General features: G+C 49.6%; 1 protein-coding gene across 4 annotated transcripts; it reads right to left on the bottom strand.

Moving 5' to 3' along the window:
• Positions 1–13: 13 nt before the first annotated feature.
• Positions 14–20,033, bottom strand: ptprc (protein tyrosine phosphatase receptor type C). 4 transcript variants are annotated; one of them, XM_086162247.1, is made up of 32 exons: positions 19,697–20,033; positions 16,312–16,332; positions 15,512–15,639; positions 15,208–15,375; positions 15,028–15,087; positions 14,919–14,954; positions 13,900–14,145; positions 13,591–13,815; positions 13,372–13,485; positions 12,168–12,299; positions 11,928–12,080; positions 10,704–10,847; positions 9,602–9,807; positions 9,447–9,507; positions 9,231–9,339; positions 9,057–9,094; positions 8,054–8,163; positions 7,871–7,961; positions 7,022–7,098; positions 6,813–6,849; positions 6,617–6,714; positions 6,414–6,539; positions 6,180–6,337; positions 5,973–6,108; positions 4,535–4,684; positions 4,365–4,455; positions 4,122–4,255; positions 2,631–2,765; positions 2,427–2,549; positions 2,163–2,308; positions 952–1,087; positions 14–851 (listed from the first exon to the last, which is right to left on the bottom strand). In XM_086162247.1, the coding sequence occupies exons 1-32, from the start codon at positions 19,798–19,800 to the stop codon at positions 606–608; spliced, it is 3,939 nt and encodes a 1,312-aa protein (XP_086018373.1). In that variant the 5' UTR covers positions 19,801–20,033; the 3' UTR covers positions 14–605. The 4 variants fall into 4 exon arrangements, with proteins under 4 accessions (XP_086018373.1, XP_086018374.1, XP_086018375.1 ...); XM_086162248.1 differs by lacking the exon at positions 15,512–15,639 and having other exon boundaries at positions 19,697–20,032; XM_086162249.1 differs by lacking the exons at positions 15,208–15,375; positions 15,512–15,639 and having other exon boundaries at positions 19,697–20,031.
• Between the last annotated feature and the right edge of the window lie 4,160 nt (positions 20,034–24,193).

The raw sequence follows: 24,193 nt of genomic DNA, 5'->3' as shown, positions 1-24,193 counted from the left end.
GACAGCTGTCTCATTTAATATGTCTTTTTTACTTCGATTTTGCAGTGTTACATAATAAATGATGAAATCTATAACAAAATATCAATATTGAGATGTAGACCGTGATATCCAGAATTTTCAGCTAAATTTTTGAAATATAAACAGGGTGCGCGTCAGGATGCGGTAAATGTGGCATCCGACCAAACACGTCGATGCTTCACCTCAATCAAAAGCCTCATAGTTTAATAACAGCATGTAATGTAAACATCGCGGATGGAAGATCCACGTCCACTAGCCACGCTTTGAGAAGACCATGTTTGGAAGCCCAGAGAGGTCCAGAACCACCTCGATGTTCTACCAGCTGGGGTTTGTATTTTAGGATCGTTTCCAAAGTTATTATTTTACAGGTTTCAAAGAGCAAATTTCAGCGGGCGTGGGACGCAAACGGTGACAAAGACCGTGGATTTCATCCCCAAACAGAAAGCGAAGACATGGAATAAAATTCAATATCAAAAGCTCCACCACTCCGAGTTAAAGCGTAATTGTCTCTACATTCATGTTGGGAACGATCGGACGCGAGCGCTCGCTCCCAGAAGTAAAGGGCAGCGGCCAGAACGCCGCGCTCATCACACTTCCTCCGGCTCCGAGTGGCTCCTGGACTCTCGGGCCCGGCTCGGGTCGCCTTCCTCTTCAACGGCCACCAGGGGCGCGCTCTCCACTTCCTCCTGTTGGTCGGCGTTCGGCAGCTCCGCCGCCTCCGCTTCGTTTTCAATGCGGACGGAGTCGACATCGGAGGCCGGCGCCGCTTTCACGTCCCCGTTCTGGACCGGGTAGACCCCGTCCAGGGCTTCGTATAGGAACTGGTACTGGTCCTGTCGGGTCGGGGACGCGGGTCGTAGCGTTACGGAGGACTTGTTACTCCGAGTAAGAACCATATTTTCAAAAATAACAATACGATAACGGTTTTCTCACCAAGCTGGCGATCACTCCCTGTCGCTCTTTGCGTAAAGTTTTGGCCACCTGGAAAACGTCCACCAGCTTCTCGGCCTCTGCGCTGTCCAGCAGGTTGATCAGGGCGCAGAAAAACCCAGAGCGAGAAGAGCCGTCGCTGAAGGAACGCAAACACACACATGGACTCTTAGGGTGCCGGCAAACATGTTGGTTTCTCATATGTTCCTTATGAGAGCAGGGAACAGCTGGAGGAACATCTCGAGCAGGGCTGGAGACAAACGGGTTTCAGGCGGCTCGCAAAGATACCAGATTTCAGTGGTGAATTGAACAAGGGGTACATTTACTGTTCACATGTCAAGATTTTACCCTTCCCACCCACTCCAGAGTAGGTTTTCCTCCCTGTGGCCCCGGAGCTAAGATGAGTTCGACGCCTCTGATCTAGAGAGGTGGAGGTGTGATCTGGAAAGGAGAGGGATGAAGGAGAGTCGCAGCAAGATAGAATATATGTGTGTGAATGAGAGGAACCCAGGTGGAACCCAGGTGGAACGCTGAGGCTACAGGGAGTGGAGATCAAGAAGGTGGAGGATTTCAGGTACTTGGGGTCAAGAGTCCAGAGGGCAGGAGAGGGTGGAGAAGAAGTGAAGAGACGGGTTCAAGCAGGGTGGAATGGGTGGAGAAAAGTGTCAGAGGTCAGAGATAGAAGAACATCAGCCAGAAGGAAAGGAAAGGTGGAGGAGACACTGGTGAGATGATCTGCAAACAGTGATAATGACCAGAAGACAGGAGGCAGAGCCGGAGGTGGCAGAGATGAAGATGTTCTCTTTGGGAGCGACCAGGATGGAGAGGATCAGGAATGAGTCCATCAGTTAGATGTTTTGGAGAGAAGGTCAGACTGAGAGGGTTGGGAGCTGCGATCTGTCCACGGCAGCTCATGGGTGAACGTCAGGTTACTGTAAACATCACTAAAGAGCGTAAAGGGGCTTGAAATGTCAGTGTTGTAATTTGGCGCCATATAAATAAAGTCTGACTTTACTTGACAGCAAACTACATTTGAACAACTATTCATGATAGAATGGATCCAACATTAGGTTTGGTTCCCACACAGTTGTTGGACATCTCAGAGAACTTCCAGTCGGTGCCATTTCTAAACCTGGACGTGTCCGATCCGGTTCAGACAACGAGTGGTCGTCCGAAACCCTCCTGTGCGATGTTTGGGTCTGGGACTGTCTTACTTGCAGTGGACCAGGATGGGCGCCCCGCCGCCGGAGCCACACTTCATTTCCTTGATCATATCCGTCAGATCTTGCGGTTTCTCCGGCAGGTCTCCTCTGCCCCACCCCAGGAACTGGAAATGCTTCACCGGCCGACCTTCTTTCCTCTGTGGGAGCGAAGAAGAAGAGCGGGTGGCGGCGGCGGCGGCGGCGTGTTACTTATTCATTGCTTTGGACGTTTTGTTCGGTCGAGATAGATGACGTGACGATTGGATCCTGTGGTACCTTAGTGTGACGGATTAGCATGTTGCGTCTGACGAAAGCTGGGAAGGCTTCCGTGCTCGTCACCTCGACCTCCACGTCCCCGAACGCCGTCTTCTCTTTTCTCCAGTAGGCAGCGTCAGAATCCTGGCGAGGAGACGATACGCAAAGCATCTATCTTGCATGTGAGGTACAAGTCGGCATAAAAAAGCAAACACGGCCAAGTACCTTATCTTCGTCACTGCCACCGGAGAGCATGACGATGGCGGAGGCTTTCTTTTGGTACGTCATCCACCAGAAGTCGGCGACCGTGTCCTTCAGGGGCGTCTGCGTGGAGATGAAGGCATGTGGGCACCAGTAGCCCTGCAAGGGCAAAACAAAAATGTGAGAAAAGCCCCGGGACTCAAGGAAAACATTCACTCTTCAAGTCTGGGGAGGTTCTCGGTCATCCGAGTCACGGTGAATTCTTGTGGAAATCTTCTTGTTGTGGAAACTCCAGGAAGATTTCCACAAGAATTCAATCTTCAAAATATCAGACAGAAAGTGACGTTGTCTTGCTCAACCCTTACGGAAGTTGCAAGGAAATCTTAAGAGTCTTACTGGAGTCGCGTTTGCTCCCGTCATCTCGGCCGTTCAGTGCCGGCCGGTAATCTTACGTCTTAGAGCAGTCTCAGAGTAGTCTTAGAGCAGTCTCAGAGCAGTCTTAGAGCAGTCTCAGAGCAGTCTTAGAGCAGTCTCAGAGCAGTCTTAGAGCAGTCTCAGAGCAGTCTTAGAGCAGTCGTAGCTCGGTCGTCTCCGAGTCTCCGACTCACCACAAAATGATCCTATCGCAAGTCTTTCGGTTTTTACGGCGATGTAACACAATGAACGACCAGAAGACGAGCGCCAACAAAAGCGGAAAAAGAAGACCCGGTGGACCACATCGAGGCCCGCGGGCCAAATGTACCCCGACATGATATTTTATGGGTCTAAACGGGGCTGATTGCCTTCAAATAAGTCAAACACGTGCATTGACCGTAAACTATCCACAACTCATGGCGACCATGTGACCCGTGAAGTGACGGCATCCCGGCATTAGATCGGAACTGAGAAATAAAAATGATCCCTAAATGTCCAGGAGGAGAAAAGTTGATGCATATGGAGGCTGTTTCAAGAAAGATGGGAATATGTAACATTTTGGATTTCAGCAGCTTCCTGCTCTGCTGTCCAACGAGAAGACAGGACATCTTTCCCACCTCACGCCGAAACCCTGTGCAGTAACTCACTCCAAGCAGTTACTGCGCTACCTCACATTGACACTTTCTCATTATCTATTCCTGTATACTGTTAAATATATGCAGACATTTTATTTTATTTTATTTTATGTGTATTTATTCTTTTTTTCTTAGATTATATAGATTATACTAAATACCTCTGCACTTCTTTACTTTTTTATTGTTTAGTTAATTTATTTTTTCCTTTTTTTTTTAAGCTTATCAACTGTCTTGTCCTAGTACGTCTTGTCGCTAATGCTGTTAAACAATTTCCCAACTATGGGCTCATAAAAGCGCATCTCATCTCATCATCTTGAGATCTTAGAAGTCTAGAAACTGGATGATGGTTGTAGACGACTCTTTCGATGCAGGGTACAGTGCTATCGCAGGCATTGGGGTATCATTTTGTGGAGTTTGACCTCCATCTCGCCACCCTTTAGCTTCTAATGTCAGTAAAACAACATACATTAATGTAGGAGGCGTTGATGTAGTGAGAGGAGCCTTCGTCCTCTTCATCAGACGACTCCTCCTCGTCTTCATCGGCGTCACTGTCTTGCGAGCGTTGGTCGTCCGGCCTCAGCAGCACCCTGTTGTAGTCGTCTGCAGACGGCGTGCGAGAGACGTGGCCACACCCGTTACTGTTAGCGGCGCCGCGAGCCGACCCTCCGCCGGCCCGCCGTCGCCTCGGTGTTGCGAGAGTGATATTTACACGGGATGGCGGCCGAGGAGCGATTCTTCTGCCGGTTTTCTTCGATCATCCCCGCCTGCTGCGCCCTCCACTTTTTAAAAGGGGGAACCCTCTGGATGGAACGACGTCGTGAGAGGGTTATTCACCAGGCCGGCTGCCGCTCACAGGAGCCGAACCGTGTGCCGCCGTACCTTGAACTCCTCCTCCATCAACGTGGGCTCGCCGGAGGAGCTTCTCTGCTTCAGGGTGGCCAGAGTGGCGTGGAGCTCCGCCAGGGGGATCTCCGTCTCTCCGAACTGGTTGTGTTCCAGCAGCGCCTGGTGGATCAGGATGTACTGGGTCTGCGGGAGGACAAGTTCATCGGTCAAGACGTGAAACTGGTGGGATTCTTTGCACGGATACTGAATGTAATATCATGAAGAGAGCAAACTGAGAATACACAAAATGCACCGTAGCAAAGCGACCAATGGAGAATCATCATAAGATACCCAAGTACTGATTGACGTACCTGGACTTTGCCCAAGGATTTATCTTTTTTTTTCAATCATTCATTCATTCATTCATTCATTATCTGTATCACTTGTCCCACAGTCCGGGTCGTACCATGTGGCGGGGGGGGGGGGGGGGGGGGGTCGCCCTGCACTGGTCACCGATCCATCAAACGTGACAACCATGCACACATCATGCAGAGCAGAAGTCCAAAACCAACGGAAGGTGGACCGTTTGTGGACCATTTGTTTAAGATTCAGTCTAAAGCAGAGGCGGGCAAACTACGGCCCGCGGGCCACATCCCGTGACTCTTGGTCTTTTTTAATCCGGCCCGCCAAAGATTTATACAGAATTCATACTTGATGTGAATGATTAAATGATTGGATCAGTGAATGTGGGAGCTCAGACAGGAGATTATTTCATTTTTGGAGCCACTTGAGAATTGTTTGGGCTGAATGACAAAGATAGGCTTTGTGATTTAGCCTTTAGTGTGGACATACTGACACACGTGAATGAGCTGGACGTGAAGCTACAAGGGAAGGCTTCAAAACCAAGCTGGCTCTATTTTCAAAGCAAATGTCGGATGAGTCCAATACGTACCATCAACAAATTCCTTCTTTTTTTTTTTTTTTTACACGTATCGGATCTTGTGCTGACCCGGCCAATCTGCCAAATTTTAAAAGTCAATGCGTCCCTTGAGCCGAAAAGGTTGCCCACCTTTTGGCAAGTACGCTAACCCTCGCTAACGTGGCCCGCCGACAAACGTCGCCGAGGGCTTGTTTGAAAAGACACCAGAAGGGGCTGGAAGGAAATCGTCAAGAAGTCGTCAAGAAGTGGTCGGCGACACTAAGAAGGTCGGGGACTAGTGATATAGATACATACGACCGTTCACCCTTTCATCCCCACGTCTGGCCAATTAATGGTCTCCAATGAAGGCCTATGGACTGTGGGAGGAACCTGGAGGAACCTCATGCAGACACAGGGAGAACATGGAGACTCCATGCAGAAAGGCCTAGGGATCTTCTTGCTTCTTGCTGTTATTTCCCTTCTATGTAAATGTCTGGTCACCACCTACATTTAGAAAGCGTCCCTCAACGGAAGCCGGCACGCAACATTTGGGGAGCATCTCTTTGGCCGCACCTCCACTTGGACCATGAAACACCTCTGCCTGCGGAGCCTGACGGTGTAGCCGTAGATGTCCACTCTGTTCTCCGCCTCCAGGCTCTCCATCATGGCGTCGATGCTGATGTAGGTGCCGGTTCGACCCACGCCGGCGCTGCGAAGGCGTCGACATGAGCGTCAACGGCGGCTCCTCGGTGACCGCGCGGAGGACGAGCCGCCGTTTACCTGCAGTGGACGACGATGGGGCCGCTGAAGAAGTTGTTGAAGGCATTGACGCGGCGCCTGAGCTTCAGGAGGAGGTGCGGCTCCTCTGGGATGCCGTGGTCAGGCCAGCTCATGAACTGGATGTGGGTCACCTCCCTCTCCGAGTTGTTGTCTTTTCTCTGAACACACACACACACAGAAGACGGTGAGGCGACGCACGGCGAGAAAGCAAACACTGAGGCGGCAGAAGCTCACGTTGGTCAGGCTGAGACGGCGGACGGTGTAATCGGGGAAGTGGTTTTCGGAGCTTAATTTCACCACGAACTCTTCAAAGATCTCGGCCCCTCTGTCCTCGCCGGGCCAGTACTGCGCACACTTGACCTGTGACGGGACGACGCTCGGTGACGACCCGCGAGGATTCCGTCCTGGCCGCATTGACGACACCGCCGCTTTCTTACCTTGTTTCCTTCTTCGCAGCGCGTTACCATGACGATGATGGAGGACTGCTGCTCCCACACCATCCTCCAAAAGTCAGTCACAGTCTCTTCCTTTGGACCTGGAACACACACACACACACACACATACACACTTAGCTACGAATGCACTAACATTACATGGAGTAAGCATGTCGCGAATAAGAAATCTTTCTTTCACCTTGAGCTGCAATGTACTTCTTGGATTCTCTGTAGCCCTGCAGGTTAGAAATGATCTTCAGTTAGATTTGTTGTCCCAAACAGCGGTTCTTGTTCATTTATTTTACATCATCAGATTGTTGTTCTTAATCTTTGTTACAATGGAGTTAAAATACTAAATGGTGTTATTAGCAAAAGCTGTTTTTGTGTGTTTTAGATTCGGCCCCCTACATCGATGAAGCTGGCGTTGATGTAGTCACATCCTGAGGCTCCACGCCCCGTGGACAGCTGGACCCGGTTGTGATCATCTGTTTCCGGGGGAAACAGAAGACACCGAATGTTGCTTTTGACGCCCACGTGACACAGATGCCGTGCGCGCTCGACGGAAAACAAAAGTTTTGTTTGTTTTTTTTTAAGTATGGATGTCAGCGATCTTCTTGGTTTCCTTCAGAGAGCCTCCTGCCTTCTTCTGACCCCCTTCTCCACCCGTAATCCTCCTCCCCGGTCGTCCTCCAGACCTCCAACCTCAGCACGCTTCTACCCAGATCTTTACTCAGATCCTCCCTCCTCTGTCCACGTCCAAACCACCTGACTCCATCCCGGGAACATCTAACATGATCTAACATCCCGAAGAGGGACCTCCACATCTCCGTCTCATCTGGACGAGGCTGCTCTCACCTCAGACTCCTTTATCACCCTGATCCTTTTCTCTACCCGTTCCAAGACGTTCTCCACTTCTTCTCCGCTGCCACGAAACGTACGGCCTTCCGCATCTGAATCCCGTCTTGCCGACCTTGACTCCTCTCCTGTCCATGTCCTACCTCCACCTCTCTAGATGTTCCTCCACCTGCTCCCTGCTCTCCCTACAGATCGCAATGTCGTCCGCAAACAATCGTAGCCCCTGAAGGTTCCCGCCGAGCGTCAGCCTCTCCAGCGCCGGAGCGAAGAAGAAGGGGCTCGGAACGGATCCCTGATGCACTCCCAGCTACGCCTTCAGCTCAGGATGGCAGTAAAATCAATGGATATCACACACGTGGACAGTTCCTTTTCTTTTAAGAGCTTTGAAATGGATGGACTCACATGGCAGGATGTCCACGTAGCGGTTCTTGGGGGTATTGAAGGCCTTTTTGGCCTCTTTCATACTGTAACGTGAGAAAAGCTTGGGGATGCTCTGCAAGCAGGAAAAAAAACACACTCCTCTGTGTTAATTATACAACTTCCAATCACAAGTTTTTGTTGACCATGTGAAAAACATAAAAACACCTGAAACTCATCCAAAAAAAGCCGTTGCTCATCCACATATTTCCTTCTGTACTCTTCCAACAGGTCCTCGGCATCGATGGGCTCCACGCTTTGCAAGTTGTCCTCATCATCTGCAACAGAAAGCGGTCGTTTCAACCTTCAAACTCACAACACACAGCGTCGGGTGTCACTGGGACGGTTTGGCATCCAAAGCTGCCGTCACATGATGGTCAGCTGGACCTCGGACTGCGAATTGAATCGGTTCTTTGCCTCCGTTCGCGAACCGAATCAATGTTACCCATTGGAATCCAGGTAAATCTCCGGCCCAAGAAAAGCAAACTGCACTCTTTTTAAACTCATTTTGGGGTTTATTTGTGGCAAAAATACAGAAAGGAGTTGGAGATGACCTTAATTACTGCTGTGTTTCTGCTGTCTCTTCTTGTAGCCTTCTGGCAAATGAGACCCTCGCTAACGCTCATGCTATCTCCAGCAAGCTGTCATTCATTCATCCAAACCATAACTTTTTTACTTCTACCAAGACTTCTTCAACAGAGTGGCCCCGTTAGCCACATCAGCCGTGAGCTCCTCAGGATTGAACAGATGGTTGACTTAGCGTCGTCTTTAGCTAGGATTTCCTTCCTCAGATCCACTGTAATTCTTAAATTCTTCACTTAATTTTTTGTGTAGCCGGAATGAGGGCTAGCTTACTGAAAAGAGCGTTCAAAAAATGAGAACGCAATGACGAACGATGTAAACGGCGCGGAGTAGCACGCTAACCTGCCGCTACGCTACGACGTCACAACACGGAAAACCCGCGAGTTTTTTTTGTTTGTGAGTTCGCCACGAAGCTCATTGCCGGTCGATTTAACATTTGATCGAATCGTGGGCCGATTTGTTCGCGATGAGGGGAGTTGGTTAGCTGAGGCTCTTCTACTACATTTTAGATCGGTCATGAGAAATTCTGTTTCTGTAAACTAGAGGCAAGAGTGGTTTGAGGAGGTTCTTGTAAACGGCGTCCACTCACATGCTCTGGGAATGAGATTGATGTTTCCGTCCATCTCCCTGCAAGGAAGACGATAGAAGTTGACTTTCACGGTGATGACGGCTGAACCGATCAAACCAAAAGGATGTTTCCGTCTTAAATGTGACATGGCGGCGAAAGCGCGGTGAAGTGCGGTGGGGATGAAACGTGGCACACCTGGAGTTTTTGCGTCGCAGGACGTAGAACTTATAGCCGAGCAGGAGCAGAGCGACAGAGATGAGGATGATGAGGAAGACCAGAAAGCCAATGACGGCTTTATCATTGTCTGCAAAACAATTTTGAAGACGGAAGAGTCTCAGAAAAACACAAATGCGCGTCAGTTTCCGACTCTATTGATTTGTTCTGGTTAATGTTAATATGGACAGAACGTACAGCGGGTGGTGACCGTCTTGGTATCCGCCTCGCCTGCGAACTGGGAGTTGGACGCGTACACCTGAAAATTCAGCACAGGCCCAAAAGGGGAATTAGTCGGGTGTGTGTGAAGAATAAAATGAGTGAAGAAAGGAAGAAAGGGGAGGGACACGAACCTTCACCTCGTACGTGGTTGAATAATGTAGATCTTTGAATTCAAAATGGCAGCTCTTGTTCTGTAGAGCCACGGAGGTTTTACCGTAGGTGAGACTTGCGTGGAGCTTCCCATGTGGCCCGTTGAACCTGTCCGACCAGACACACGTCACTTCAACCACGTTGTGCTCCAGCAACTTCGTTCTCAGCTCCTTGGGTTTATCGGGGGCTGAAAAGAAAACCGACGTATTTCCATTAGGATGTCTACCTTTGGGATTATTGGGGGGCGACCCGCGATACTTCCAAATGCAGACGAGAGGAGCCGATCGGAGGGTGCCTTCGACCGATGTCCTGTTGCTGACTGCACTTTGGCTTCGCTTATTTGACCGTTTAATCGAGCAAATCTGTGCAAGGTGACTCTTAGCAGTAGCTCGTAGCTCGTCATCACGGCCATCCTCGCGCCGTCATTCCCGGACTATAACCTGCTGCTTTTTCACACGCTTTCAACAACGATGCGGCTAATTTATAGATTTTTGGGGGCTAACCGGCTTCATGCCGCCATTTAGGTTGGATTTATATTTGATTCAACTTTATTATTAGACGTTTGGCGATGCAGAGTAACGAAATGCAGTTAGCATCTAATCAGAAGTGTGTGCAGTGTTTACAGAATAAAAGCAATATTTGTGTGTGTGTGTCTGCATGTGTGTTTTGTGTGTTTAGCCTCGTCAGATCGGACCGACGACATTGCCATGAAATTCTGAGGCGTTCAATTCCGACAGCGAAGAAGACGACCTTAACGGTTTTGAAGCGCGGGAGGAAGACCAAGACAGAGCCTTTCCAGTTCCTATTTGTGGCCGTTACCGCGATGGCTTTAACTAAAAGTTCTGCCTGTGTAAATATCTCCTTTCACGGCGTGGACGCCTGCGGCTCATTCACAATATATGCACACACAGATTCATTTTGTTATTTTTATATTCAGGTGCGCTCAATAGTCTGGAAATGACAGCCCACGTGACCTGCTTTCATGTAACATATAAAAAGATTGCACTTATACTGCATCACACAGTCACAGCATCCTGGGAAGAACTCTGGAAATGACTGAACGTCATGAGAAGAGCCACTCACTTCCAGCCAGCGTATGAATGCCAGTTGTTTGCATCCATCGCTTATTTCCTTTGAAGAATGCGGTGATCGAGCAGTTGTAATGAGTGTACAGATCCAGTCCGGTGATCCGATGCTCTCCACCCGCAGCTGGTCTCTGGATCCAATCTGGATGTGAACATTGGAACAGGCGGTGAGTCCCGTTCACCGAGCTTCATCCGAATCTGACCGCAGAATTTTGGTGACTTCCGTGCCGAACGAGCCGCGAATAGAGGAGAAACTTTATGGATCTCCATCGGGGAAATTCTTTTGTCATAGCAGCGTAACAGTTATAAGTGTCAAATAACTGTGAATATAAATATAAATAGAGAGACGATTAGAAAAGCCAAAAGACACCCACAGATAAATAGACAGCAGGGAGGAACAGCAACGACAACATGGAGGATGAGAATGGACGAGACAGTGAGGGTGAAAATAGACGACCAAAACTAAACAACGACACGGACAGAGTGACAGTAGCAATGACGAGAATAAGATAAATAAACTGAAATAGGTGGGAAGCGAGTGGGCCGAGACCAACAAGGATGAAACAAGCCGAGAAGCCAGCGAGGGCGGACACGCGAATGGATGGGCGAGGCGGTGAGGTTGTGGTTGTCCAGACTGCTTTCTGAAGCGTTCAGTTCTGCATTATTACAATTAATAATAATAATTTATGAATCCCTCGTGGGGAAATTCGGTCTCTGCAATGAAGCCATGGTGGATGAACGTGCAGAGAACGCCGCCCGTCGGTAGTCGTCCCGCGATCTACGGCGAGGCTCGACAGTCGGCGGCCTCACCGAGTCTCTTCTCAGTATTTTATAAGTAAATGTGAAAATCCATCCATTTTGAGTAAAACCTAACTTCTATATTCACAGTCAACTTCTAAAACTGGTGAAGTTAAATGAAAAATGACTTTCTAGTGCAAATCACTGAAAAATTATAAATGTAATTTTTTGTCATGTGACCTTTTTTTTTCTTTCCAAGATTGAGGCAAGTGAGGCACGGCCTCCCCTTGCCTCCCCTGACTTCTCATCACTGACTGTGAGAATATGTCGTCTTATAGCCGACGGGCTTTTTATCCGTCTCACTTTGGCTTTTTATCCTGAAACACAATCGAGGCGTTGCACTTCAATATCGTGGTATGACTGTCCAATGACAAAGATAGATATTCCACCTTTGTTGGATGGCGAATGCAGTGTGTTTTCTTACCTGTTTGCCCAGAAACCTCGGAAGTGCATTCGTACATGTAGTCAAACAACGTCCTATTTTGAAGGATGTCAGCACAGTTTTCACTGGTCACGCTCCAGCGCAAAATGACAGAAGTATTGGCCACGTTTGTGGTGGAGATTGTCGGTTTCAGATCTGCAGGGAGTAAATCGAACACCTTTAATGGTGGAATCCGTGCAGGAACTGGACGGCTTCTGTCTCGGGAAGTGAATACCAACACACCGCATTCGATCTTTAACCGGATCCCGCTTTGATTTTTGATGGACACGTTGTGCTGCTGGATGTTGGCGGTGCAGTTGTAGTCCGTGAAGGGATCCAGCTCGCTCAGATTCTTCGGAGTTTCACCCTCAGATTCTGAGGAGAACAAAAGGCCCCGACATTTTTATACCGGATTATCATGCAAAACGCTATGCCGCGATTTGGGATGAAGCCCGATGAGTTCATATTCTAGTCTGTTTGTGCGACACTATTCCATCCTGTCCTTCGTTTATCAGGTCATTATCAACCCCGCCTCTCCTGCCCTCGGGGTCACATATGGAGACTCACAACCTTTCAAAAACCTGGTCCAGGGGTCGGCAACCCAGAACACCCAAAGAGACATTTGGACCCGGTTTCCTCGGAAAAGAAAACACTGGGAGCCGTAATTACTTTTTTGACGTCTAAAATAAAGGTACCACTGTATAGATCGCTTTTTATTACCTTTACACTTTGTATAAATAAGTGTGTAGTGTGTTGCTTCTGAAATTCACAAATTATTACGGAGAAAATTAAATTTTATTTATGTAATGAAGTCATTTTGAGCTTTGGGCTTTCAGAGCGTGTAGCGGAGCCTTGACCTGAATTTTAAAAATAAATCGGGAAAAAAATCACTGTGTCAGTAAGTGATAAAAAAAAAAATATTTGGAAAATATCTTCATAAATGTTTATTTAACCTGGTTTATGGGACTTCTGCTGCTGAACTTCTGTGCACAGCATCTGCAAATCGGGACTTTACCGGCCGGCGGGTATACCGGCTTCCGCCAGTGTGACGTTATTTTGAGCGGCGAAAAATAATAAATATAATTTTATTCAATATTTCAAGATCACGAAAATCTTCCAACTTAGAACTAAAAGTTAAAAAAAGGAACTAACACAAATGAAATACACTTCAAATAAATATTTATCATTTATTTTCCCAAACCGCTCGGAGCCGCGGTGTAAAGATGGAAGAGCCGCGGGTTGCCGACCCCTGACCTTGGATATTGAGGGTCTCCCTGAACTGAAACCCACCCGGGTTCCTCCAAACAGAAAGGGGCCCCGTCGGACCAGAACCGGGGACCCTCTGAGCGCTAACCACTCCAAAAAAATGCTAGCTTTTAAAAGAAGGATAAGAAAAAGTCTAACACCTCGGAGGTGCCGAGACTCCCTGCGGTTTATTTCCACTCACCCACACAGGTGTAATCGATGTTCACGTCCTTGCACTTTGGAGGCAACGCTACGGTAATGTTCACGGGGAAGCCGCCAGACGGAGTGAATCTGTCGGTTCTTTTAAGAAAATACGCTGAAAAAGAAGTTCAGACAAATAATGTGACAGCAGATCTTCCTTCCATTCCGTTGCGGTTCGATGTCACGGTTCGATGTCATGGTTCAATGTCACGGTTCGTACCGACGCTGAGATTTCCGGGGAGTTTGATGTCCAACTGTCGGCAATTTCTAAACCGCTTTGCCGTCGTGGCCGAGCAGAAGTTGTCGTCCGAGGGTGTGACGCACTGCTCTCTGTTGGTCCCGAGCCACTGGGGTTGGTCCGGGTCCGGCTCCAGGTCCAGGTCCCACTTGGAGCTGAAACACAGTTGTTCAGCCGTTCTCAGGTTGACCGTAATGTCGTCCTCGTCTGAAAAACACGCAGATTTCATTTGGACCATTCGATGAAAGTCAAAGCAGGATAGTCAAACGGAGGTTGAGTATTTCCACCCACGTATCTCCAAGGTCTCGGTGGTGTTGGAAAGACCGGCGCAGCTCATCCGGTTCTCCGGGTCCTCCATTATCGTGATGTTGAACTCGTATCGCGTGCAGGGTTTCAGGTGAAGGATGCTCGACGTACTCTGGTTCCGTTCTCTGTGTGACAGAAGCCCTCCCTGTTCCCTCAGGGAAACACTGAAGTTGACCTGCCGGTTGACTTCCACCCGTAAACCAAACTTCACGGGATTAACGGTAAAAACGCCTGGAAAAAATAATCACAATTTAAAGGATCATTAAAAAAAAAAAACAGTACTATGATCACAACCGAGTACATATGTTTCACTGTACAACAACCCCAACTTATACACAAAATGACTCCATGTAATTATATGCATGTACTTGTAAATATACATGTTTGTAGGAAAAAGGTTTATCTTTATTTTTTGTGTTTTTTTTTTTCTAAAAAGCTGCTCTGAGCTGGGAGCTCTCAGCCCAAAATGTCAATGTGCTTGCACAATGACAAGTGAAGATCTTGATTCTTGATATATTTTTATATATTTTTACATACATTTACATACATTTTACATATTTTTACATGTCTTTCCTACCTGAGGCTATCAGACTTTTTAATTCCTCTTCCCTCAGCCGCAGGGAATCTTCAAATCTTTGTAGTTAACAGTTAACAATTAAGACAATTTATATTTCATTGTATTTCTTATTCTTCCTCCTTCCTACTATTATCTATTACTGTCATGTTTTTACTTGAAACTCCGGCACAACAATTTCCTTTGGGATAAATAAAGTTGTTCTCATCTCATCTCATCTCATACCTTTAACTTTAATGTTCTTTCTTTCTTTGGTTCGATCTTCACTGTACTTTTTATTTTATTGTTATTATCTGCGATTTTATCCCTTATTTTCATATAGAGTTCTATTTTGATTCTTCCCCACTTGACACTGTAACAGGAGCCGCTTTCAACGAAAAACAATTCCCGCCCTGGGGATCAATAAAGTATCGGGATTCCGATTACTCACAAGGCTTGATCACAGGCGGCGTGTTGGACGGAAGAGCTGCGAACAGATTAGAAAGAAATGTAAAAAGCGAAACAAAAACACAAAAGCGTGTGAAAGTGGACGGTCGAACCTGCGGAGGTCCCCAGCCCTGCCGGCGTGAGGACGGTGGTTTGGCCCGCCGGCAACATCGCTTGGGTGGGAGAAACGGAGCGAGGGGTCAGAGGTCACGGCCTGAAAGAGGCGCGTCGCTTGCGACGGTCTCACCGGAGCCACGGCTAAACGGGAAACTCCAAAACGCCGGATACGTTACCGGTCGGCGTGGAGCCGGGTGTTTGAGCGGAGGAGGGTAAGGAGGTGGAGGTGGTGTTGGAGGCCGGTGGCGGCGGCGGCGACGTCGGGCCGGATGCAGGTGTGTGAGGGGATGCTGGCCTGTCTGAAGGCTCGGCACTGAGTGAGGGTGAGGGGCTTGACGAGGAAACTGCATTCCCACAATAAACACATCCACAAATCAGTCGGCTCGGCATTGAACAACACAGAAGTATCACATCTTTGAAACGACGCCGTTGCACTCGTTAGCGCTAGCCTAGCTGCTAGTTACGCCGCAGCTAGCTTACCGGCTGTTCCTATCTTGCGCTCGTGTCCCTTCATCGATGCAAGATGGCGTCTCGCCGTTCGTCCGCTGTTGTTACTTCTTTTGTGGATATGAAAGTCTGCGGTCGATCTTTTGGTCCGTAAAGAAAATCTTTTTCGGTACAAATGATAGTTTTTTCATTCGATCTTCCCCGTCCTATTTTGAAAAAGGACTGTTTCCGCCTTCGCTTTCCTGCTGCACTCAATGGCGTTATTGCTAATGTGAAGTGTTATCGTTGCTGTGAACTAACAAAAGTCTTTATTATTTGAACTCCCGCGCCTCAAATCGGTTACGCGGAAACATTTTCTTGCACAAAACTGGTCCCGGTACACAAAGGTTGGGCGCCGCTGATGTAATCTATTACCTTTCAACAGCCAGTGCTAAACTCCCATCCCAAACGCTCTCCGTCTCTTCGTTCTATCTCCCAGATCGTCTCCCTGACCCAGGCGGTCCGGGAGGGAATCCATCCGAGGTTTGGACCCGTTCCCTCTCCAGATGCCGTCTCCTTGAGGGATTCAGGGGCCTCATCGGACGACCGGGTTGCGATTTGGACGCCGTATGAATCGAATCCGATCGAATCTCGACTCGATGATTCGGTATTTCGGGAAAGAGGCCGAGATATGATTCTCTGCCCACGTGTCCGGAAGAGAAACCCACGAAAACGCGCATTCGACTCATTCGACAAGATGTCGGCTGCCGAGGCGGCGCCGGCGAGAGCGAGAGCTGTTCGGGCTTCCATACGGTTCAATGTCAGACACAAACACACCACGTGTTGTCACTCACCTTCTCCATTTCCACCCAGAGCTGGAAAAGAAGAGAAACGCAAGAGTTAGGCCAAAGACATGCCGACGCTTTGTGTTGTGGATGAAAACAATGTACTTTCGACTTGAAAGCGCGGCGACGAGGGCGGGCGGGAGACGAAAAGTTTCCAACGTTGCAGCAAAGAGACAAACCACTATTTCCTGCTCTGCACCGAGATGCGTTACCTACCCGCTGCCACTCCAGAAGCTTCAGGGCGGCTCGTTTTAACCCTCCGCTCTTTTCGCTCAAGGGAGTGTTAAGTGTTATTGAACCGCTTGACAAACGTCATCGCCGTCATGACAACTGGACTTTTTCTTTCTATTTCCACACCTTGTGGTTTTTACTCCCCATGCATGAATAATATTCAAAATCAGCCACAGCCCCGGAACGGGTTGGTCGTTTTCCCGTCTGGCCGCAGATGTGGAGCAAAGTCAGACGGGATGCAATTTAAGGAAAGCCATCTAAAAACAGCCGCTGTCGAAACCTGCCACATTTGACCATGTGATGTAAAGCCATGACATCATTTCCGCATTTCAACGCCGGGACTTTTGCTGTTGTTGCTTGTTTCAAATCGTCATGACACACACACACACACACACACTCATACGCACAGAAAAATAGCAACTTTTTCCAAGTTACATGAGCATTAAGGGTGTAACATCCTAATATTATCAATGTCATGTCAGCCAACTCTTGTTACGGCTCTTGTTATTATTTTCTGTCCTTTCAATGGTCTCCTGAGATCTTTCAGAGACCAGCATCTCATTTGGAGCTCATGTAAGCTCTGCCCGTTTCAACCGCGCTCATCCTTGCACTTTGGCGTGCACGCCAAGCTGCGCTCAAGCGTCTTATTGCTTTACCAACACTGTTCATATTTATAAGAACGCTTGCTGCCATTTTTTCCTGTCGATACAAAAGCACTGCGGACAGCAAGGGAGGAATTTCACTGCACAAATCTTGAATTTGTGAACCGTCGATGACACGGACGTTTCTTCTAGATTGCCCAAGACTAGCAGACACACACACACACGCGCTAACACACACTTTCTGGGCGGGGGAATGTGACGTGAATCTGAAGACGTCGTGGATCGGTGGGTTGGGAGGTTGGCAAGAGATGACGGAAGGCGGAGGAGAAGCAGAAGAAAAGATCAGCGAGCGTTCAACGGGACGGGTTAGAAAGCCGGCGTCACGGCTTCTGTCTCACAAGCTAGCTTTTCTGCGTGTCGCCCGTTTCCCTCCCCCCTCCAGGAGTGTGTGTGTGTGACAGCCGCGCTCGGCCTCCGCCCGCAAACTTCTTTATCTGTGAAGCGTGCTTGAAAATATTCTGATCCAACTTCTTCATTTCAGACACTCCTCTTCCCCTTTCGTCTCAAGATCTCAAGTTGCGAGGCGCCTGGTCTCGGGCCTCCCCCTCCCCCCCTTCCCCCCCCTTCCCCCTTTTCCCCCCCGCCGCCCCGCCCTCCGCCGCTGCGTTCGGCCAGGAAATGAGGACGGCTGAGATGGAACACGGAAGCGGTCTGCGTTCTGATCGCTGACGTCTCTCCGCCTCCCCGCGGCTGCAGCTGCAGCGCTGTGGGTGAAAATCTGCACCCCTGTGACGCACCTGGGCCGGGGGGTCGCATGGTCCCCGCTTAAAAATACAACTTTCTTTGGTTTTCAGGCCGTACGTTTATTATTCAACTAACAATGAGAGTTAGTCATGAAGGACTAGTTTGCTCGAAGGGTAAACCGATCCCATTTGTCAGCGGGAGCGTTTCATTACATCTGCAGAACGAGCACAAAGTGTTTGTTACTGCGTCTGCGTTTAGCATTTCCTCCTCACGGCAAGAAGGTCAGATTCTGGCGGGAGGCCTTCCTGCGTGGAGCCTCCATGTTCTCTGCTTCGGGTTCCTCAGGGTTCCTCAGGGTTCCTGCCGCAGCAAACACATGCAGGAGGTTCATCGGAGACCCTGAAGCGTCCGGACGTGTGAATGACAGAGGGAATTTTTGCGTGTCTCCATGAGACGCCCGAACGAGAGGGTGAACGGTGGCAGGTCTCAAAATGGGTTCCCATGATCGGTCCCGCCGACGGCCTGGACGGGCTCCGGCGCCGCCGTGACCCCGGGAGGGACTGCAGGAGGAGCGGCGTGGAAGATGAATGAATGAGCGGATTTGGAACGGAAGCTTTTTCCACCGGGATTTTTAGCAGTTTAACTCCCTCCTGCCTTTGTGCGGCTGTTTCGAGCGGCTTGCCGTTTGCGAATAAATCAGCTGATGGTTTAAAAAATCAAGCGGAGGCAGAATCCATCTGCTCCGACGCTGGAGGGAACTCCTGATACCTGGATGCCGCTGGATGATTTACATTTCACCACGCGTGTCTAAATGTCAAAGCAGAGAAGCTTAACGGGATAAAGAAACGACCTTGTGAGGATGTTAGAGTGACTCGCGCCGAGCTCGACCCGAGGTTTGCCGAGGGGTCGAGTGTTTCAAACACAAATGACAAATACTGACCCCGCGGGTCGGAGCGCCGGGACCCGTAAATATAAACCTTTGCTTCTGCTGGCGTTTACGGGCAGTCTGGACCCAAAATAGCAGGGGAGTGTTTGATGTGTAGAGCAGCAGCAGAACTGTGAGTGATGCTGGAGGCAGTGAGGTGTGTCTCACACACACACACACACACACACACACACACACACACACACACACACACACACACACACACACACACGCACACACACACACACGCGCGCGCGCCTTGGCGTAGCATACAAAACAGCCAGAGACATTAGAGTGAAAGTAAAGAGCTTGCAGGGACACATCCCGCCCTGGAAATTTTCTTAGACTGACACCACCCTCTCCCACCACCTCAATCACACACACACACACACACACACACACACACACACACACACAAAGTCCATGTAGAAGCAGAACAGAAACAACACTGACACACTTTCCTAGAACTCTGCATTAAATGCAAAAACAGCAGAAAGAAGCTTCCAACTGGTAGCAGGCTCCTTGTATAGCGACGGGGCCTGTTGCCCTGTTACCCTGTTGCCCCGTCGCCCTGCCGCCCCGCCGCCCCGCCGCCTTCCGGGGCGGCTCATCCCCGCGGGCCGGCACCCTGCCGTCTCTGGCTTCCTGGATTAGTGAAGTTGAAGAATCGCGAGGCGGCCCGGGCGCGGATAAAACCCAGCTCTGGCTTTAAACACCCGTATGTTTGTTTGGCGATCAATAAAACCATGGGTGCTGATTTGGGTTTCCATCTCGGGCCAAAGTCCCCCCCTGCCGCCCCGCCGCCGCCCCCCCCGTCCCGCTCCCGCCGTCAAATAGAGCTCTAAGAAAGGTCAAATGTGATTTTCCAAGCTGGAAGCGGAGGGCTACTTACAGATGACCAGACAGACGACGGCGGCGGCCCAGAACGGCGCGATCTTCCGAGCGCGTTGACGTGCCATGTCCACGAGAAAGGGCGCTCGCGGCGGCGCACACCATACGGCCCCGGACGGGGGCGGCGGGCTGACTGTCGCGCACCGACGCCGGGCTTTACGTCCGGCTGTGCCTGCGACCGTGAGCGGGGAGAAGTCGGTGTCGCGCTCCGGCGAGCCAGATGAAGCGTCTTCTCTCTTTCCGTCTTATCCGTTGACGCGGCTTCCTGGACTTGGAGCCACGACGCTGAAAAAGCTCGCCTCCGGTTTCGAGTTGAGCAAGCGGGAGTGATGTTTCGGCTACGAGACCCAGCCTTTACCTTAACGTTCAGCGACAGGAAGTGATATTTCAGCGACGCCAGAGAGAACAGGAAGTCTTCTCGCCTGTCATTTAGCACCCGCGCGCTCCTTTTCTTACTGAAGTATAAAAAAACTTGTTCGAAGTTTTGAGAAGAGTTTGACCTCGCCGGGAGGCCGGGGGGGTCCAGGAGCTGGGAGCTTTAAAATCGGGAAATAAACAAACTTATCAAACATAAACAAACAGATAATAGACGGCTTTGAAAGCAGGTCACGGCGATCAGACAGGAAGGTGAAACTGGCTCAGAGGCCGAGCCGATGCAAACATCTGGGGTGGAAATATATCAATACGTAATCTTAAAAATATAATAAAGACAGCGTCCTACAGATCCTAATGAAAGGTCATATTTGTGTTGTTGTGTTGCACTGGAACAAACAGCAAATAGCAAATTTGTGTTCCGCACAAATAAATCAAAATCCAAAGATGTTTTTTCTCCAAAACAGCAAAATGATTCCAGTCCTTGAGAGAATCTAACGTGGGAGGACGAGGAGGAGGAGGAGGAGGAGGAGGAGGAGGAGGAGGAGGAGGAGGAGGAGGAGGAGGAGGAGGAGGAGGGGAGGAGAAAGAAAAAGAAAAGGGAAGTGACTCTTGAGCAAGCAGCTTTTATGCCTCAGCATTGAGGTTGAATCTCTCTTCTGCCTGTTTCTGGAACGTGTGTGTGTGTGTGTGTGTGTGTGTGTGTGTGTGTGTGTGTGTGTGTTTCACTAAGGTTGCTGCTGACTGGTGTGTTTTGATGTACCTCATATTATCTAATACTGTTGACTGCGGTCCGAGTTAAGAAAAAGCATAAAGAAATGTGTATGTAGAGATAAAACAATGCTATAGTTTCAGAAACCACAGCAGCAACATCACGCCACGCTTGGTGTGATGTGATGTGATGTGATGCATGGCATGGCGTGGCGTGGTGTGGCGTGGCGTGGCGTGGCGTGGCATGGCGTGGCGTGGCGTGGCGTGGCGTGGCGTGGCGTGGCGTGGCGTGGCGTGGCGTGGCGTGGCGTGGCGTGGTGCGTGGCGCCCGCCCGCCCGTCCACTCCGCCCAGTGACAGCCTCCATCTTCATCGTCATATCTGCAGAAAAAAGTGAAGAAGCTTCGTCTCCAAAACCCCTCCTGACTCGGAAACCTCTACAAGGACTGGGCCTTCTCATTTTGTGTGTGTGTGTGTGTGTGTGTGTGTGTGTGTGTGTGTGTGTGTGTGTGTGAAGAACAAGCTACACTGAGCCGAGGCTGATGTTCACCTCACTTCTGATTCAAGAACATCTGGGAAAAAGCAGGACTCTATTTAGATGCATGTCTCACACACATACACACACACACACACACACACACTGTGCGATAGACACACACACACACACACACACACACACACACACGCTGTACGATGGATGTAATGTGACTTTGCATCTATCTATCTATCTATCTATCTATCTATTATCTATCTATTATCTATCTATCTATCTATCTATCTATCTATCTATCTATCTATCTATCTATCTATCTATCTATCTATCTATCTATTTATCTATCTATCTATCTATCTATCTATCTATCTATCTATCTATCTATCTATCTATCTATTATCTATCTATCTATCTATCTATTTATCTATCTATCTATCTATCTATCTATCTATCTATCTATCTATCTATCTATCTATCTATCTATCTATCTATTATCTATCTATCTATCTATCTATCTATCTATCTATCTATCTATCTATCTATCTATCTATCTATCTATCTATCTATCTATCTACCATGATGGATAGATCATGTTCTTAGAAGGCGTCTCTGACAGCATCCATATCTCAGTGCATATTTTCTTTCTCTTGGTCTTTTCCAGAGTCTTGTCATGGAGCCCGTCGGCTTCTGATCTTCTGCCCGTCTCCTGCAGGGATCAGGAGGTGGTTGAGATGTTTCCTCCAGAGGACGTCCTGCTTGTCGGTTTCATGCGTGGATGCAGAGCTACAGCCCTGGCAGGAAGTCCAGTGCTTTTGCTGCCATTGGAGTCGATGGCAATGCATCAGTTTGGGCGCGGAGTGGCACCGATCTGCCGGTCCGACGGGAAGATCAATATTTCCGACAAAATGGACCGATCGCTGCCCACAAACTTCTCCACGTCTGCCAGAGGGAAATCTGTGTGGCTGGAGGGCTGGTTTCCAACCCTGGAGCGTCAGTCAGGTTGGTTAACCGGTCAGTGGGCAGCGGGCGGGTTGGCTGGCTGGTTGGTAGACGAGTAGGTTTGTAAAGGATTTAGTTGGCTGGCTGGCTGGTCAGTTGGTTTGTCCATTGGTCGGTTGGTTGGCTCGACGCTGAAACAGTTGGGATACCAAATGGATGGCTGGGAGAAGATACCGCTGATCCTCAGGGGAAAAGACCAACTATTTAACAGTAAAAGTTTCCACTCATCCCATGAATCAGTGAGAAAGTGAACAGGCAACCCAGTCCAAGAGCAGGAATCTTGACCTTGAAAGTTTCCGGTTCCTGATAAAAAAGGAAAAAACAGCTTAGATGGCCCAGGGGCCAGACGGCAGCAGCTTCGGAGGCCCCGGGCAAAACGCTGCGGGGCCAAGCCGGAAACTTTGTTAGGAGTTGAGCGGGAAACCCTTGGCGGACGAGCCGGGGGCCTGACGAGAGCCGAGGGGAGGAACCTCGGGGTTCCATCAGGGGCCTCGGGACCACGGAGCCGGAGACCTCGGGGTGGCCCGGGGAAACGGGAGCCCGAGACCTCAGCCCGAGGGCCCGCGGGCACATCCGGCTGACGGAGATGTTCGGGACGATGACGGTGACGTCGGCAGAGGAGTCCTAGATGGAAGCCTGGAAAAGAAGTGCGTGCAGTGGACACCAAAGTGGACACCAAAGTGGACAACGCAGTGGACACTGCAGTGGACACCCGAGGGCGAAAGGGAAGGAAAGGAAAGTCATCACCGAGGAAGTGGCAACGGAGCGGTGACTCTTCCTGAGTAGAAACACGTTACATTACATTCCAGATATTTGGCAGATGCTTTGATACGAAGCAACTTACAAAAAGTGAAATTCAGTCACTGAGGTTGCAAAGTACCAGGAGTTGGAAGTCAGAAGTGACCATTCAAACAAACAGCCATTTTAGGACCATAAACATACATACATACATACAATCTTTTTTTTGTTTTTGTTTTTTTTTGGGGGGGTGGGGAGGTGTTGGGGCCTTAGTGCGATTAGTAGGGTAGTGCTTGGTGAAGAGGTATGTTTTCAGCTCATGGCGAAAGATGGGCAGCGAACCTGCTGTTCTGACCTTTTTCGGGAGTTGGTTCCACCACTGAGCCGAGACAAAGAGCCGAGACCGGTCGGATCTTCAGCCGGGGGCTCGGAGTGACGGGGTGGACGGTCACCAGATCGGAGGGGACGGTTAGGGACGTGAGGCTCGACCATAACCCGGAGATAAGACGGGGCGTCCCTTTCACCGCCCGGTAGACGAGCACCAGGGTCTTGGACTCGATGCTGGCGGCTACAGGGAGCCAGTGAAGGGACATAAGAAGGGGAGTGTGTGGGAGAATCTGGGACGGTGGAACACCAGGCGGCTGCTGCTTTCTGAAGAAGCTCCAGACGCCTGATGGTCAGCGCTGGGGCTCCGGCAAGGAGGGAGTTGCACTCGTCCAGACCAGAGAGGACTAGAGCCTGGATGAGTATCTGCAGCGTGTCCTTTGTGAGGAACCTGCAGGAACGTTGGTGCAGGTAGCTGACCGAGGCTGCAGACTCCCAAACCAAATCCATGCTAGCAGGCTGGCTAGCTTGAACGGCAGGTCCCGGTCAAAGAACACCTACTTTATATTTGGACAAAAGGGTCGAAGGGTTCGTCGTTACAAATAAGCGGGAATTCCAGTGAGCCGGTTGGATGCAGCGCGTCATGTGACTCCTCGCAGGTTCAGAGCTCCTCCCGCTGGATTCACCTTCTTCTTCTCGGCCACAGCCAATCATCCTCCTCCCTCTGACCCTGTCCACTGCATCCTCTTCCCTCACATCATCTCACTGCACTACTTCCATAAATCTTCTCTTTGGTCCTCCTCTAGACCTCCAGTGTTCCGGCTTCATCTTCAACAGCTTCATCTCTTCATCGGACCGGATG

This window comes from Fistularia commersonii, chromosome 16 (assembly GCF_037954325.1).
Source record: "Fistularia commersonii isolate RoL2024-O1a breed Wild chromosome 16, RoL_Fcom_v1.0, whole genome shotgun sequence".
Classification (NCBI taxonomy): domain Eukaryota; kingdom Metazoa; phylum Chordata; class Actinopteri; order Syngnathiformes; family Fistulariidae; genus Fistularia; species Fistularia commersonii.
This window is presented reverse-complemented; position numbering and strand designations above follow the sequence as displayed.

Bases quoted from the DNA above. Each gene is read 5' to 3' on its own strand.
- ptprc (XM_086162247.1), bottom strand. From the start codon at position 19,800: ATGGTGTGCGCCGCCGCGAGCGCCCTTTCTCGTGGACATGGCACGTCA. The intron at 8,164-9,056 runs GTGAGTGGACGC...TTTCTGTTGCAG, and splicing joins CAATCTCATTCCCAGAGCAT to ATGATGAGGACAACTTGCAA. The intron at 2,309-2,426 runs GTACCACAGGAT...TCGCTCCCACAG, and splicing joins TGCTAATCCGTCACACTAAG to AGGAAAGAAGGTCGGCCGGT.